Here is an 18149-nt window from a genome sequence, read left to right on the forward strand (position 1 = left end):
CGCGCCCACGTAGGCATTCCACTAAAACCATGTGACCACCTTCACCTTTAAACCTGTCGTGAATATAAATTTAGACTTTTCACTTTATTTTGAAAGAACAGATTTGCAGGAAGTGCGGCTGCTGCAGAAACTCTTCACTTTTCACTGGCTTTAATCTTGAAGGTTTCTCCAGATGTGGAACTTTCATGCTAAACATTCAACATCTGACGACCGTCTCCGTGTAAAACACTGACAAACTCAAACTTTATACGGTAACTGACAGATTTATTCCTCCATTTTCAGGCATTTCACAATGAACTTGGATTAGTTTGATGATTTTATTCACGTTGGTGAATAAAACCAGCCAAGAGGCTGATTCCTGCAGAGGAGGAGGCAGAGTGGAGGAATCTGCAGGTTCTGTCTCTAACACACAACCAGAGCTTCAATCATAACGTGCACATAATAAAACCATGATAATAATAATGGATTGGATTTATATAGCGCTTTTCAAGGCACCCAAAGCGCTTTACAATGCCACTATTCAGTCACTCTCACATTCACACACTGGTGGAGGCAAGCTACAGTTGTAGCCACAGCTGCCCTGGGGCAGACTGACAGAAGCGAGGCTGCCATATCGCGCCATCGGCCCCTCTGGCCAACACCAGTAGGCGGTAGGGTAAAGCGTCTTGCCCAAGGACACAACGACCAGGACAGAGAGCCCAGGGATCGAACCGGCGACCTTCCAGTTACAGATACGCTTCCCAACCCCCTGAGCCACGGTCGCCCCCCCCTGATCGACTCTTTTAGCCTGTTTCCTCTGGATCGAACAGGATCTAACAAACCCCAGCTTCTGCTGGGACACTGGTCAGCATGGGAGGAAAAAGATGGCTGCCGTGTTGCCGTTTCCTGTCTTACACCAGGGTTATACTTCCTGTATCTGTGGGTCTGAGTTTTTAATCAGAGGATGAACTTAAAGCTTTCAGTCTGCTCTACAACCCACCACCTATCCACACGTCTGCTAAGTGGACTGGAAATCAGTAAAACTTCTACCAGACTTTAGTAAATATTGCATTAAGATGAGCAGACAGATTTTAATCTCAGCATCGTGCACACAGATTTTTCAGGACACTGGAAGAGTTCCTGCCGTGGATTTAGATGTTAGTGTTGTGTGGATGATCCCATTCTGTGATCTTTGTGTTACTAACACTGATGACACCACCGTTATTGGACTCATCTCGGACGGGGATGAGTCTGCCTACAGGAGGGAGGTTGAACGTCTGGTGTCCTGGTGCAGCCACAACAACCTGGTGCTGAATGCCCAGAAGACAGTGGAGATTATTGTGGACTTCAGGACGCACACAGCTCCACTCCCCCCCATCATCCTGACTGACACCCCCATCACCTCTGTGGACTCATTCCGCTTCCTGGGTACCACCATCACCCAGGACCTGAAGTGGGAGCCCACCATCACCTCCGTCATTAAGAAAGCCCAGCAGAGGATGTACTTCCTGAGGCAGCTGAAGAAATTCAACCTGCCAACACGGACGATGATGCAATTCTACACTGCAATCATCGAGTCCATCCTCACCTCCTCCATCACTGTGTGGTACGCTGGAGCCACTATCAGGGACAAACAGAGACTGCAGCGTGTTGTGCGCTCTGCTGAGAAGGTGATTGGCTGCAGACTCCCATCTCTGCAGGACCTGTACACCTCCAGGACACTGGGGCGTGCAGCTCGGATCTCAGCTGACCCTTCTCACCCTGGACACAGTCTGTTTGACCTGCTCCCCTCAGGCAGGAGGCTCCGGTCCATTCGCACCAGAACCTCTCGCCATAAGAACAGTTTCTTCCCCTCTGCTGTTGGACTCATGAACAATAACCGTATGACTGTTCCCACCACTAACACCCTACGCTGTGTTCACTGCATCATTCCATGTTTGGCACTGATCACCACCTGCACTCATGTATATATCATGTATATATCTATCTACTTAGCACTTTTAATTCTTATTCTTATTTTTATTTTCATGTCTATTTAAGCGTAATTTATGACAGTATGTTTGCACTGAAGCACCGCAGCAATTTCCTAATGTTGTAAACCTGCTCAACATTTGGCAATAAAACCCTTTCTGATTCTGATTCTGATGCTTTTACACTTTAGGACCCTCGAGACCTCTGCTGCTCAGCCGTCCTGATCGCTGCCTCCACTTTAACCAGAGGCTGTAACCTCTGATCATTTCACCTGCACCGGCAGTAAAACTCTTCTCCAGAACCAAACGTGCCATAAACCCATCACAGCTTCATCATCAGCTCAGTCTCAGCAACATGCAGACGACCGAGCAGCAGAAACTCTGCAGGGAACGTCTGAAGTCTGTTCTTCAGTTTTCCCAGCTCACTGTTTATTGAACATGAGACAGAAAAATAACTTCACCTTTAATGTGAAACTTTTATCGCCTGTGACATGTTTGCAGGAAGTTTTCATGCTGTGATTTAGTGTCACAGCCATAAATATCACACAAGGTAAAAACTACAAGTCCCAGCATCCTCTGTGTTTAGGGAGGAGCAGTGAAAGTGAAAGTGTTGCTCCTCCGTTCAGAGCAGCAGGAGGAGGAAGGTGGAGCTGATGCAGGCGAGTGTTAACATGAATATGTTTCTTCTTATGACATAAAATAATTCCACGCTGTTCGTGTCTGTGGGTGAAACGTCCTCTGAGCGCTGGTTTCCTGTAAGTAGAGAGGAAGTGAGTTCAGCTGAGAGAGCAGGAGGAGAGTGAGAGCTGTGCTGAGGCAGGTGAGTGTTAACACCGCTCTGACATTACTGTGTCTCTGTGGCGGGAACAACAGGCTCCGTCAGTGGAGGCAAAAATAATCAGACTTTGGTTTTTCAAAGGAAACTACTTTATGTTGGGAGAAGCCGCGCGCTCATTGGATAAGGACTTGTCAATCTCAAGTTATTAGCCAATGAGCGCGCAGGTTCACAGTAAGACCCGCCCTTATCTCGACGTGTTTTAAAACTAAAATGGCGACAGAAACTCTGTGAGTGGAGTTCAGGCTGACTTTATGAAAGTGCGACGTTTGAGCCACTTCCTGTTCTCAGTCCCGGCGTCCTGATCACCGAGGTTTCTGTTGCTCTGATGTCTGATATTGATTATATCGGTAAACAGGCTGTAGGCAGAAACATCAGGTCTGATCTGAAAATCCCTTCAGAAACAAACTTTAAGAGTTTTATGTCCGTGAGGCTGTAAAACTGTAACGTGTCCTGTGATCCATAAACACTCTGTGATGAATAATCTGAAGTCATTTTGAGCCTGACAGTAGTTTCCTGTCACAGAGCAGAAGCTGCAGGCAGTTTTTGGCACCTTTATATTTAATTTATTCCAAAATAAATCAATAAAGGTAGAAAAGAACTCTCAGTGACATTAAAAATCTATTTTTAAAGACAGATGTGACCAAGTGCAACAAATATAAGATGAGATGTTTACAGATATTTGAAGTATTGATCATATGTAGAACACAGAGCAGGTCCAATAACAGAGTCATCCTGCTCACAAACAGCAGTTTGGTTTCATGAGCTCACTTCCTGCAGTGATCCTCAGCTTCTCTCCAAAGGAGCCGTAACATGTGGGCTCCTCACCATGATGATGATCCCAAACACACTGAGTTCCTTCATCCACCTGATCATGTACTTATTAAATAATGTGATGGTTTTGGTGTTTTTTAAAGACTTTGAGCCTCTAAAATAACTGGTTTGGACTTTAGGGCCAAAGCTCCAACATTAGAAAGCCGTCAGTGTGATGCTTCCAGTACAACAGCACCTCTGAGTGTGTGTGTTTACCTCTCAGACTAACTCCACCCTGACATCAAGAAGATGGAGGAAGAGGACGGAGCAGCATCCAGCTGTGTGTCTGTGAGGAGTGACGGAGTTACACAAACACCTCCACCTTACAGTCATGGACCTGCAGCAACAATGTAAGAACACTACTAACTTTATTAGTCATTTCAACATAACCATGACAGAATCATTGATCTGTGATTGGTTCAAACTGTTTGATCTGAGTTTGATTTTTATTGACTTGTTTTCTTGCTAAGATCTGAACTCTGTAAGTTTAAGTGAAGTCAGTGCAGCAGAATCAGAGAGAAGAGCTGAGAACAAACTGAGTTCATTCAGAGACAGAAAAACTGGCTGATGATTGGCTGACCTGTCAGCGTTATGAGGCAGACACAATATCACAGAGGGATCAGCTGATCATATGGCTGTCAGAGAGAACTGATCAGTTATTGATGTTTGTGTTTGCAGAGGTCAGAGGTCACAGTCTCCAGTATCCAGCTGTGTGTCTGTGAGGAGTGACTGGTCCAAAGGAATATTTCCTCCAGACTTCAGTCATGAACCTGCAGCAACAATGTTCTTCAATCATGGAGCTCAGCTGACCATGTAAGAGAGCTGCTGACTCAGAGTTCAAAGGTTGTTTCTATAAATGTTCTACCAGTGACATCATAACTTAACCTAACACTGGTCTGTGTATGAAGTATCATTTAGTGGCAGTTGTTAAAGTTGTATAATGATGATGCTAGTTTGGGGTGTATTTTCCTGCTGATGCAAATGCATCTACTTTGCCCTTTGTCTGGTGCTTTGGACAAAGACGTCCAATGAAACTCAGAACAACACAGTTTGCACCACCAGCAGGCAGAGGAAGTGGCTGACATCCAGAAATCCTACCAGTGGCTGAACAAAGCTGGACTGAAAGACAGCACAGAGGCACTAATCATGGCAGCACAGGAACAAGCTCCGAGCACAAGACCCATAGAGCCCGGGGTCTACATGGCTCTTTTTGGGGGGGTTGTGTTGTATTAATAGTGACTTTGTTTCTTTGGACCTGACCAAAATCTTTTGTTTTTCAGTTCAATTGCAACATTGACTAACACTAATGCAGGGGTCGGCAACCTGCGGCTCTTTAGTCCTTACAGTGCGGCTCCTCGTGGTTTGGGAAAATAAATTAGAAGTATTTAGCTGAAGTGTATTTTATTTATGTTCTTTTTTAACTTGTAGTTCTAAATTGGAAGATTTTTGTGATATTGAAATATAAAAAGAAAATTATATTTTTTATTTTTTCATCGTTCAAATAAGCGTCACACTCGTGGAAGCCGGTGTACCCGCCGAAACGCCGTGCATTTATCGAGACTTTCAGCCCCAGGAAGGCCAATTATGGATCTTCGGATCCACATTATGTCAGCGGCTGTTCTCCACCGTGAACTATGTTAAAAACAAACACCGCTCACGCCTCACAGACGACAGCTTACAGTCCTGTAAAGATGAAAGTGACTTCGTACAGCCCCGACCTGCAGACGCTGTGGGCAGAGGTTCAGGAGCAGAAGTCCCGTTGTAAACATATCACGGCAGACCCGACGATGTTTGCATGAACACGCTTTTCAGCTTCTCATTTTCACACACGGTTGCTGTACGCACACAGCCGGCTGTAGCTTTGCAGCTCACAGCCCGACACACACCAACACAACAGCACAGACGTTAAGGCGGCGAGGCGTGATTGCGGGTGCCGCTCAGGTGCGTCCGCCTCCCCTGCAGCGGCGCTGCAGACCACGCCCCGCCACACACATTAACCAGGTAAAATACATATTTAGGCAGAATTTTGCAAATATCTATTTTTCATCTTTCAGCAGCATAGAGCTTTTTTTCCAATTATTTTTTAAAAGTCAGGTCAAGGCTCCAAAAGCCCAAAGGAGATATAAGGGTGGCGGCTCACAGCAGCTTTTGTTTGCTACATCATTTTAGTTCAGCTGGGTGTCTTTCCTTTGGTTATATTTCTTTAAGAGTTCAAATGTGTTCATTACATAAATAACATGTAATTTTCTCTGTAGCACTTCATGGATTTCATAAGCAACACACCTTAGTTGTTCACACAAAGCATAAAGGTAAAAAACAGTATATACAGTGTTATCTTCATTCTAGATGTCAAAAAGTATTTGTGGCTCCCAGTGTTTTCTTTTGCGTGGAAACTGGCTCCAAATGGCTCTTTGGGTCCTGAAGGTTGCTGACCCCTGACCTAATGGTATATTTTTTTCAGCTGGATCGTTCTATAAAAACATGAATCAAATCTGAGAAAAGTTTCCACCTGACCTGTTGAATGTTATTGAAGCCAGAAGTTTGCCTTCATACTGTGTTTCTTGCATGCCTTTTGTGGTGTACTAATTGATGTGAAATGAATGCAATGTGGTTGTGTTTGCAGAGGTCAGAGGTCACAGTCTCCAGCATCCAGCTGTGTGTCTGTGAGGAGTGACTGGTCCAAAGACAAACCTCCAGTCTTCAGTCATGAACCTGCAGCAACAATGTTCTTCAATCATGGAGCTCAGCTGACCATGTAAGAGAGCTGCTGACTCATTTACGGGTGTTTGAAATTCTGTGACCACTTTGTAATTTTAGTTTATATTTTAAAGTGTTTTTATTTGTAGTTGCCTGTATTTTTATTACACTGTGTGTAACGTGGTGGTTTGTGCTGTTTGGGATCGTTTTGGTGTATTTGTGTCAGAACATCAGATAAATGATTTCATCACATTTTAAAAGAAAGTATCAGGATAATAATCTGAACTGAGTCATCAGAAATAGAAAGATGGTCTCAACAGGCCACTGAGCTGATCTCCAAAGAAATGCAGAAGATTGAAGAGTCCGAGGCTGTTTATTTGTCACAGGCATCGTCATACACGTACAACACAGTGAAATGTGCTGAGCTGCTCCTGTGACTGGACAAAACATTAGAAACAATCATTAAATGAAATAATGAAACATTGTGCAGATGTAATGTTAAAGTGCTTTGTGCCACATTAGCACAGCATGTACTGACAGAGCAGTGCAAGCAGAACAAAGCAAATGAGCAAAGTGATGTAAACAGAGTAACTGAACAGAGTGAGCAGAGTAATATCAGCAGTAATGAAGCAGCAGGATCAGTGTAGCAGCGTGTGACGTCATAATGAATCAGGTATGATCTGAAATATGACAGTGAGACAAGAACATGATGTAAGGTCCTGTTTAAACCCTGATGGTGATGCTATGAGGGGAGCATGTTCTGATTTAGGACTTGGATGGTCTGAGGATAGAAGCTCCTCTCTGTTTGTGTCCTGATGGTGCAGAAGCTTCTGCCTGATTGTAGAAGGAGCTGAAGCCAGCATCATCCCAGAGGTGAAGCTCCTCTGTGTGCAGACCTGAGGTCAGATTCCTCCAGGCTGATGTTCAGGATCTACAGAAACGTGTGGTTGTAGTTATTGCTGCACTGTGTGCTGACAGCAGATACTCAGAACAAAGCGCTGCACACGTGTTCTTTACAAACATCTGTACATATCAAATATGGATCATGGCAGTGAATGAACACGTTTCTGTCATTTGTTTCATTGGCTTCTTTTTTCTGCCTGTGTTCATGTGATTAATGTCTAACACATAAACAGGTTTGTAATCAAACATCACATCATCAGGGAGGCATCATGAAACAAAGTTACTGCTGGAGGCTGAACTCAATTTGGTGGCAATGTTCAAAAATATCACTCAGATCATTTCAAAGCTTTTAGTTCTTCTTCTTCACTTCTGTAAAATAATAGAAAGGAAATCAGAACCCAGAAGTTCACTTCCTGATGACTGAACTCTTTCAAAATAAAGCTGAAAGCTCTGAATGTGACACCGCTGCTCCACAACAGTTTTTAGAGGAGGTCAAAGGTCAGTTGAAAGTGATGGATCCCAAACTTCCAGTACATCAAGTGAAGGACATAATCAGCTCTGTGATGAAGGCTTTTACTGCGGAGTTTGTAGGCTGATCACTCTGTGTTTAATAAGACAGGCAGGAACAGCAAAGGAAACTTGGATTCTGAACTCAAACACAAGTTTCTCCACTTTGACTTTTCTCTGTGACCATCAGAGCTTCTGCACAGTGTCATCAAATCTGGATGTTTGTCACTGACAGTCAATGATTTTAGTGATAAAGAAATGTGTTCACAGAGGGGGGAAGAGGAAGAGGAGTGGTGTCTGTGAGGAGGAGCAGCTGTCCTGCTGTGCTTTGTGTCAGGACGTCCTGAAGGATCCAGTCTCTACCAGCTGTGGACACTGGTTCTGCAGACAGTGCATCTCCTCATACTGGGACCAGTCTGCTTCATCAGGAGACTGGTCCTGTCCCCAGTGTGGAGAAAGATCCAGAAGCAGAGCTGGACTGCAGACAGCCAGTCAGAGCAGCTGTGTACAAAGTAAGACTGAACATCTGTCTGCTGATGGACTCATTTCTGAAAACTGGACTTCTTGTTGTTGTTCAGACATTGAAGAGTTTTCTTTCTGTTTTTCTTTCTTTCAGCAGATGTTGGTCTGCAGGAGGTTTTAGATGAACATAAGATCAGTCTGAGGAGGAGATGTGAACGTGTGACTGAAGGAAGTGATGAAACAGGAAGTAGAACCCTCCTCAACAGGATCTACACTGAGCTCTACATCACAGAGGGACAGAGTGAAGAGGTTCATAGCCAACATGAGGTGAGGCAGCTGGAGACAGCTTCCAAGATGGACGCCCTCCATGACACTCCAATCAGGTTCCAGGACATCTTTAAAGCCTTACCTGACCAACAGAGACCCATCAGAGTGGTTCTGACCAACGGCGTGGCTGGTGTTGGAAAAACCTTCTCAGTGCAGAAGTTCACTCTGGACTGGGCAGAGGGCTTGGAGAACCAACATGTCAGTGTGGTGGTTCTGCTTTCATTCAGGGAGCTGAACCTGATCAGAGAGGAGCAGTACAGTCTTCTGGAGCTGCTCCATGTTTTCCATCCAACACTACAGAAGGTCACAGCAGAGAAGCTGGCTGTCTCTCAGCTTTTGTTCATCTTTGACGGCCTGGATGAAAGCAGACTTTCATTGGATTTCACCAACAGGAAGCTGCTGTCTGATGTCACACAGAAGTCATCAGTCAGCCAGCTGCTGACAAACCTCATCCAGGGGAATCTGCTTCCCTCGGCTCTCGTCTGGATAACTTCCCGACCTGCAGCGGCCAATCAGATCCCTCCTACATGTGTTGACAGGCTAACAGAAGTACGAGGCTTCACTGACGCCCAGAAGGAGGAGTACTTCAGGAGGAGATTCAGTGATGAAGAGCTGTCCAGCAGAATCATCTCCCACATGAAGACATCCAGGAGCCTCCACATCATGTGTAGAATCCCAGTCTTCTGCTGGATCACTGCTACAGTTCTGGAGCACATGTTGACTACAGAGCAGAGAGGAGAGCTGCCCAAGACCCTGACTGACATGTACTCACACTTCCTGCTGGTTCAGACAAAGAGGAAGAAGAACAAGTACCACGAGGGACATGAGACGAGTCCACAGGAGCTGACGGAGGCTGACAGGGAAGTTCTTCTGAAGCTGGGGAGGCTGGCGTTTGAACATCTGGAGAAAGGAAACATCATGTTCTACCAAGAAGACCTGGAGCAGTGTGGTCTGGATGTGACAGAGGCCTCGGTGTACTCAGGAGTTTGTACAGAGATCTTCAAAAGAGAGTGTGTGATCTTCCAGAAACCAGTCTACTGCTTTGTTCATCTGAGCATCCAGGAGTTTCTGGCTGCAGTCTACATGTTCCACTGTTTCACCAACAGGAAGTCAGAGGTGCTGAAGGACTTCCTGGGAAAAAAATACAAAGAGTCATCTCTGGATGATTTCCTTAAACGAGCCATGGAGAACTCCCTCCAGAGTAAAAATGGCCACCTGGACCTGTTCGTCCGCTTCCTTCATGGCCTCTGTCTGGAGTCCAACCAGAGACTCTTAGGAGGTCTGCTGGGTCAGACAGAGAACAGTCCAGAAACCATCCAGAGAGTCATCAAGAACCTGAAGAATAACAAGAAGTTTAAATCCTCTCCTGACAGAAGCATCAACATCTTCCACTGTCTGATGGAGATGAACGACCTCTCAGTACATCAGGAGATCCAAGAGTTCCTGAAGTCAAAGAAAAGGTCAAAGGACCTCTCTATGATCCACTGCTCAGCTCTGGCCTTCATGCTGCAGATGTCAGAGGAGGTTCTGGATGAGTTTGACCTGCAGAAGTACAAAGCTTCAAAGGAGGGACGACTGAGACTGATTCCAGCTGTGAGGAACTGCAGAAAGGCTCGGTGAGTCCAGATGTGATCATTACATCATTGATCAGTGTCGGTTAATAGTTTAATGTTTAAATTAAAAACACAGTCCTTGGTTATAAAGTGCTTTACAAACACCAACGTTACGGCTAACAGCTGGATTCTCCTGTTTCAGTGCAGCTAGCCAAACAACAAAGAGCCACTTGCTGCTAAAGACAGAGTGAAAGTGGACGGTATATCCTCCATTCTTCATGTAAAACACATGCAATGAATTGTAATGCACCATCTGTGTTTACCTTCATGCAGTTTTCTCTTTATGGTAGACTTGGATATTTAAATGTTTCCCTCCTGGAGAGTCTTGTTCACTTGATTAGTTTTTGTGAAGGGGATTCTCCTCACCCCGTCTCCAAGGGAGACACCAGCTACCCTTCAGAGAAAATGTATTTGCCCCACTTGTAACCATGATCTGGTTCTTCCAGTCACTGCCCACAGCTCGTGACCATAGGTGAGGGCAGGGACGTAGATCGACCGGTAAATTTAGAGCTTCGCTGTCACGCTCAGCTCTCTCTCTCTTCACCACGACAGACCAGTACAGCGTCCACCTCACTGTTACCGCAGCAACAGTCTGTCTGTTGATTCCTGTTCCCCTCCCCCTTCTTTACTCAACCCTGAGATACTCAGACTCCTCCACCTGGGGCAGGAACGTCTCTGAGCCAGAGTGGGCACTCCACCCTTTCCCAGCTGAGGACCATGGCCTCAGATGCTGATCCTCATTCACACGGCTTCACACTCTGCTGAGAACAGCTCCACTGTGAGCTGGAGGCCATCACCTGATGAAGCCAACAGAACCACATCCTCTGTAAAAACAGAGACGAGACTCTGACACCACACAAGTGGAATATAAGGTCAGAGGTCAGCTAATACCTAATATGGTAATCCTGAGCTAACAGGAAAGGGAAATGCAGTGAAGAAATGGATTTTCAAATGAGGAGTGGAATCACCATTTTAAATGTACAAAGTAAATCTTTGATTTTATTTTTTAAAAGATTTTAAAATCATTTTAAAAATTGGAATTCAAAAATGTTTTTTAAAATGAAATAAATGTACTCATGTTTTATTGCACAATTTATTAATGAAGCATGAAATGTATTTTGATGTGTTTTGACTCTTCTGATCCTCCATAATATTGAGATTGTATAGAAGTTTTCAACATTTGCAGATTTAGGATTATACTGTACACTATTATTAGCATAGTATGTAACACATGGGGACACTAAAGCAGTCGCGCCAGAATGTCCTCTAAAAAGAAAGCTTCTTTAAAATACAAGCGAGTCAGACACCGAGGGCACAGAGATGAAGCATGTCTGATCAGGAACAGTTTATTACTGGGCCAGGGAGCACAAATAAAAACACCCTTAAAATGTACGTGATACAAGGTTGTCAATTTAGTAAAACTAAATAAAACAATCCTAGAACCCGTAAAACTACCATTTTCTATATTCACTAACAAACCCCTGCTATAATTATGCCACATGTTCATTATGGGTCCATCAGCAGGCCAGGAATTCCGGCTTTAGAGCAGAGTCCACGCCAGCCCCGTCTTCGGCAGACAAGCAAGAGCCTCCCATCTTGTCCTTCCACTGGCCCATCATATCCCAGCCCAGCTTGCGTTCTGCACCCGAATCCATCATGCGACCACCGCCACAGCTCCCCTTGCATCAGTGTCCTGTAAAATAACAGATAGTAAACCTGCTGCCAATCACACGCGTTGTCTCCTACTGTTGCCGTTCCATGAGGTCAGGACTGGGTCGCCGTGTCACGCTGGCCATCTAGCATTAGCCTTCCAGTCTTGGGCTTCTCTCCTTCAGTGCTCAGCTAGCCTGCTTTTAAAAGGTCTTTACACAGCTGACACACCCATGCCTCAGCAGGTGGTCCCTATCAGCTAATTTGTCCCATGTGTAGCCAGTCCACAGTGGATTAAAAACTGTGTCACATAAAACACTAAAGCCCATGCAATAGAAACAGAATAAAACAATGCAAATAAAACGTCACTCATAAATAAACACTAAAAATCTGAATAAAAACAATATACAAGATAAATACAAATTTCCACTGTGTGACATCCCCCCATATTTTAACTGTGACAGTCCCTGTCACAACATTCAGGTGTTCTGTCCAGGAGGGTGGCTGAACAACACTTGGCCTTGCTGGCTACTGTGTCTCTGGTAGTCTCTTCTTTACACATAACACATGAAACATCAGCAATAATCTGCTACCAACGAGTTCCTTTGAATGCATCCTAGAAAAGTTACAGCATAGGTGAGTTATACAGTCCAATTGCCACATCCAGGTAACCTGCTGTTCTTCCATTTCGTGACCACATAGCATAGCTAATGTATGGGATTATCAGAACACTGACTCCTCTCAGCTCAGCTCCTCTGATATCCCTTGTGGATGAACACTACTCATGAATACTCACGTGGCAATAAAACGTCTTTTCTGTACACCCCTTGCTCACAACCCTCAACAAGGGTAGCTGATTTAAACACTTAGCATTCTATCATCTATATCTGTACCCCAGGTACTGAACACTGCTCCCAAACTTGTATCCTGTCGACAAACGCCAAAATTATGTAGCCGCTAAGACTGGTGGACCTAAATCTTCACCTCCAAGTCCGTTCACATACAAGAGGAAGGGGAGCAAGCGGGTCAGCGCTCAGGGCACAGAAACTAAGCTGGCTTTGAACACACACCATTTATTTCCATAAAAAACACAGCCAGAATCACAAATACAAGTTAAAATCCCCCGTATACAATAAGAGTGTTCTCAATGCGCTAAAAACCCTGCCAGCAGAAATAACTATACACTATTAAAACAAAGCTAAAAAAATGTTTTCCATATGCTAAAATTACCCTCCCACAGTCCCATAATCCCACAGTACAGCCACACGCGGGCGAATGTGCCTTATCTGAAACAGGAGAGGAATTTCTCTTCCGGGATGGAAACCACGCCGGCCAGAAGAACAAGGAGGGGGCTCCTGTCGCAGACCTGTCTCCTGACAGCGCGTCGCCGCACAGTCTCGCCCCACTCCACACCTGCACACGGCCTCCCTCGTAGCACCGTCAGATGCAGGCAGAGGGGCATCCCTGCCCTGTTGTGAATTGAGGGCCATCGCCACCCACTGTTGCTGTCCCTGCAGTTGGGACTGGATCGCCGAACGACTCGCGGCGCCCCACAGTCAGGCAGCAGTTCCTTCAACACACGTGCGGGCTTACACGCGTTCCTTTTTCTCCTGCTCACCTTTCGTGCGTCGCTCCTCTTGTCTCTGCGCTCACCATCCCCTTTAACAGGTCAATCTGGCAGCTGATAGGCCACCTTGGGGAACGCCCCCATCTGTTTAGTCCTCAGTGGATTAAAGGAATATGGTACAACAACATTAACACACATAATATAAGTATGAGGATAAAACCATGCAATATAAATATCACAATAAAATCATGCAAATAAAATCAACACTATGTACCAATACACAGATTGATAAAACATAAAAACACAAATTTCCACTGTGTGACAAGTATACTACTATACTAATAACAGTGTATAGTATACTATTGTACTATACACTATTATTAACATAGTATATTTTAACAGGGAATCTTGATCCTGTTACATTTGACTTCTGTTGAGCTTCTTGAATTGTCACCTTCAGTTCCTTTCCTTTACTCTTCCAGTGTCTTTGGTTTAAATGTATTTACCCTGATAACTGCATATGAAACAGTTCACCTCTTTTCACTCACTATTATCTGTTTGCCATAAAAGTGTTGGTGATGTGTTGGGAGAATCATTATTTTCAGTCTCTTCGTATAAACATAGTGAGGCAAAGATGTGGGTCGTGGTCCCTGATAATCAGACGTGTCTGTGTTCTGTTACATGTGACGTTAGAGAGGTTTTAGTGGAGATAAAAACAGGACCAACATCACTCGTGACTGCTTTCCTGTCTTCAGTGTGTTTACTGTTGGAGCTCGTCCTCCTGTTGCATCTGTCACAGCTGTTACGCTCCTCTGTGACTCCTCCTCTATCTGCTGTGACACTGCAGGAGTTTTTGGTCATGGCGTGTGAATAACTGCCGAGGTCGGCTAGGACGACGCCACCACTCGTTGTCAGACCCTGTCACGCTGTCTGTTTTCATCTTTAGCCGAGGTTATTAAGAACTTCAAAATGAAACCAGTCTCTGTTTTCAGTCTCCGCCCTCTTTTGCAGCTTTGAGCCAGGTTGTAACACCTGTTAAAGTCACCACCTGTTGTGACCGGGGAGTGAGATGAGTGTGAGAAAGATGAAAACAACGTCTCATTCTGACTAGTTACTGGGAACTGATGTGTGATGATGCAATAACAAAGATGACTGTTTCTATGATTTTCTGTTTTATTAATTGTTTTTATTGATGATAAGGACAGGCAGAGGAGATTGGATGGATTTACTTCGTTTTATTCTTTTGCACTGAAATGGAGTCCAGTGTACAGTCCTTGGCGTTGCACATTTTAATATGTTTTAGCTGAGACTGTAGTGGGCACTCTTTAAATGTCGGGTCAGTTTGTCACGTTAGAGCCTATTTGTGCCTGTTAGTGCTGACGATGACTTCAGACCGAGCTGACTGAGGGGTCTAAGCTCATGATGCCACCAGCAACACCCGGGTCATGCTGCAGAGTTTTCAAACCCGACATAATTTACTCAGGTTATATCAGGTGATCTAAGAAAGGCCGCTTAGAAAGAAAAGTGAGTGCACTGCTTTAAGTTTCTTGAAGATGTTTAATCTGAACATTCAGCTTCTTCACTTCTAAAACCAAAAAGTGGAGAGTCCCAGATTTTAATCCTAGTGGGAGTGTCCCTTAAGAGGGTCGCTGACCAACTATTGATCATGTGGCTCATCACATGAGCCAAGCTGTGAAAAAGGGTGTGGGTGATTATCAGCAGAGGTTTCGAGAGATGAAACGTCTTCAAGAAACTTAAAGAAGTCACTTTTCTTTCCAGGCTCCTTAGATTACCATGACTGTATGATGAGAACCTGCACAGACATATCAGGTGAAGTTTTCAGTGTTTTGGTTCAGTTTAATGTAAAAATGGAGATGAAACACATATAAAGGCTGGTTTACACCACTGAGCCCTGCTCTAAAACACTGACACAGATCTGTCTGTGAAGCTGGCTTTAACAAATAAGAGCTTAAAGTTTTAAAAACGTGTTTAGCGCCAAACTGTCCACTTTACTGTCTGTAGCAGGAAGTGGCTGTTTGGCACTGAAACGGGAGAATCCAGCTGTTAGCCGTGATGTTGTGTTTGTAAAGCTCTTCATAAACGAGGACTGTGGAGGAGGAGAGCCTGTGTGAGTCAGGTGGTTCACCGGCCGAGTGTGTCAGCGGCAGAAACAGCTGATCAGCGCCGTTTTATGCAGTAAAATAATCTTTCTGTTCCCAAACACATCCACACAGTTTACAACATAACAGCCCACTACATGCACATCTCACCGCAAACATGCATAAACCTGAACATAAAATATGTCCTGTACCTGTGTGATCTCTTTAAGTAACTCACAGAATATCAACACTAACGCCACAAGTTTGTTGGTATTTTAACATTTTAACCATTGATTTTGAATTAAAACCAACAGTTAAAATATTTTTACACCAGAGGAAAGAGCAGCAGAAATATTAGGACAGATAAATCATTCTGTCTTCAGTCTCCATGAACAGCATCAACATCCTCTGGTGAAATTTCTCTTTCCTCCTTAAAATATATTAAATGTCAGTTTAATTCCAGATTAATGGTTAAAACATGTATGTCACATATGAACATCAGGAAATAAAGAAAAGTGACTGATTCAGTTCCATATATGCTCCAGGGAGGCGTTAAGGTTCATTAAAATTGTTCAGTTATTAAAGTTTAATCTGAGCCGAGCTGACTTCCTCAGGAACAAATAAACACCGAGATAAACTTCACCTTACAGATATAATCTAAATGAATCATATCCAATCTCAGAGAGTTGACAGTCAGCTGTGTGCTGGGAGACATGTCTGTCTGCAGTGTACGAGCTCTGACTGCTCTCCAAAAATGTCGGAGTGAATACATTAATATTAAAAGTGTAGCTGGTGACACAGAAACAGAGGATTTAAGAAGTTTAAGTGTAGGTCGGGTCCACACATGTCCAAACACCTGTGCGTAGTCCTGCTTGTTACTCAGAAACGCACACTAATAAAATGGCCATAAGGCCAAAGCAATGGTTTTGACTGGTGTTGACCCCGCCCCCACCCTGAGTGTGGATGCTGAGAGAAGGGCCAGCTGTGAATATGAGGCTGTGGGAGCAGATGGAGAGAGAGTATGTCGGGGTATCCCAGTACAAGCTTTACTGGGGTCAGAAATTAGACAGACTCCAGTTCCTTTGTTTGATTTATCTAGTTTGATGTTAGGAAAGAGATTCATGAGATGGAAAAACCTCCCAGTCTACTGAGATTCAGAAATGATTTGTACACATGGAAACTCCCTGAGTGGGAACAAAGAGTGTCCTGTCAGGAAGAGCATTTGGAATATGGATGTTGAGGATGTGACAGTGCCTGAAATCCTGCTGCTGTTCTGAACCATAGTTTCTGATCTGAAGGTCAAACAGAGTCATGATGGTTGTTTCTATTTGTTCCTTTTTAGTTTAGTTCCCCTGAAATCAGATGTGATATCAGCAGCTCTGAGTTCATTCATCATTATTGTCCAGTGATGACATTTCTGCTCCGTTTGGTGACAGTCAGCAGATTTTTCCTGAGTGTGGACGTGAACAGTCGTACCTGACAGCAGCAGGTAGCAAACAGAGATCGTCTTTCCAGCTGGAACTCTTCACTGAGCTGAACTCATTCAAAATGTCCTGGATTCAAGACAGGAAACAGTCCAAATATGTGTCTTCACTCTGACTCTGGATCAGATCTCAGTGACAGACTGTGGACATTATGGAAGCCTAAATGTGACACCATCTTCCTCCTTCATCTGCAGATTAAAGCCAAACAAAGATTCTCATTAAAAGTCTGCAGGTCTGAGAGAGACTCAATCGTTGTGTCATGTCAAACACAGTAAGAGGAGCTGAAGCACAGATGTGAAGAGCAGATGTTCATCAGATTATGACCTCACTCTGTTTTGTCTTCATATACATTCAGTCTGTGTTTATAATGCAGACTTTCTGCTTTTATAATAACACATTTTGTATTTTCTATGATCACAGACTGGCTGACTGTGGACTCTCAGGGACTCATTGTGAAGTTGTGGCCTCGGCTCTGAAGTCCATCCCCTCCCATCTGACAGAGCTGGAGATGAGTAACAACGAGCTGCAGGATTCAGCAGTGAAGCTTCTGTGTGCTGGACTGGAGAGTCCAAACTGTCGACTGGAGACTCTGAGGTGAGTTCACTGACTGCAGCTGTTGTTGTTTTTCTATATTTCAGATCTTTGATTGATGTTTGAAACTTTCTTTAGTTCCTAAATGTTCAGGATGTGTCTGAAGACAAATGTGAAGAAGTTTGAGTGCTTTCAGAAATGTTGTGTCTTTCCAAACGACTGAACAACAGTTTTCCTCTTGGCTCCAAATAGAAGTGACAGACTTGAGCAGGGTTCATTTAAAGGCTGACAGAAGTGCAGTGGTGACGGGGAGATGTTTGTCAGGACAGCTTTTCAGCCTCCACAGGTTCATGTTGTGTCCATCAGTCAGTGAAGATGAAGTCAGTACTGGTGAGGCTGTAGAGTGTGTGAGGGATGTGAATGAGGCTGTTGGAGATCTGATGATAGCAGATAAAAACAGGCTGCAGAGACTTTGAGCTTGTGTGGAAACAGACAGAGAGAAAAGAAAGACATGAATGTCAAAGCTAATAAAGGTGAAGTTAGGAGCTGTGATGATGTTCATGTATCAGAAGCTGATCGGGCTGCTACAGAGACGACCCACACAGCTGCTGTGGTGAGGTTTGTGTTAAAGCAGAGGAACACAGGCCCAAACATGACAGCAAAGCAGGTTTCAGGCTCTGTGAGAGGATTTCAAACAGAAGCTGGAGAAGAG

General features: G+C 44.3%; 3 protein-coding genes across 4 annotated transcripts in view; all 3 read left to right on the forward strand.

Moving 5' to 3' along the window:
• LOC146548208 (NACHT, LRR and PYD domains-containing protein 12-like) overlaps positions 1 to 18149 on the forward strand; it is a 586500-nt gene that overhangs the window by 283528 nt on the left and 284823 nt on the right. The window lies entirely within an intron of this gene.
• LOC146548215 (ribonuclease inhibitor-like) overlaps positions 1 to 18149 on the forward strand; it is a 136813-nt gene that overhangs the window by 35149 nt on the left and 83515 nt on the right. The gene's annotated exons all lie outside the window — the stretch shown is intronic.
• On the forward strand, positions 6198 to 17504 carry LOC146548217 (protein NLRC3-like). Of its 2 annotated transcripts, XM_085266189.1 has the most exons (4): positions 6198 to 6352; positions 7975 to 8216; positions 8321 to 10109; positions 10249 to 10297. In XM_085266189.1, exons 1-4 carry the CDS (start codon positions 6198 to 6200, stop codon positions 10295 to 10297), a joined length of 2235 nt encoding a protein of 744 aa, XP_085122315.1. The 2 variants fall into 2 exon arrangements, with proteins under 2 accessions (XP_085122315.1, XP_085122314.1); XM_085266188.1 differs by lacking the exons at positions 6198 to 6352; positions 10249 to 10297 and adding an exon at positions 17327 to 17504 and having other exon boundaries at positions 7943 to 8216.

Source organism: Mchenga conophoros, linkage group LG23 (assembly GCF_057382185.1).
Source record: "Mchenga conophoros isolate Kocher_MC1m ecotype Shallow Benthic linkage group LG23, M_conophoros_male_GT1.1, whole genome shotgun sequence".
NCBI lineage: Eukaryota > Metazoa > Chordata > Actinopteri > Cichliformes > Cichlidae > Mchenga > Mchenga conophoros.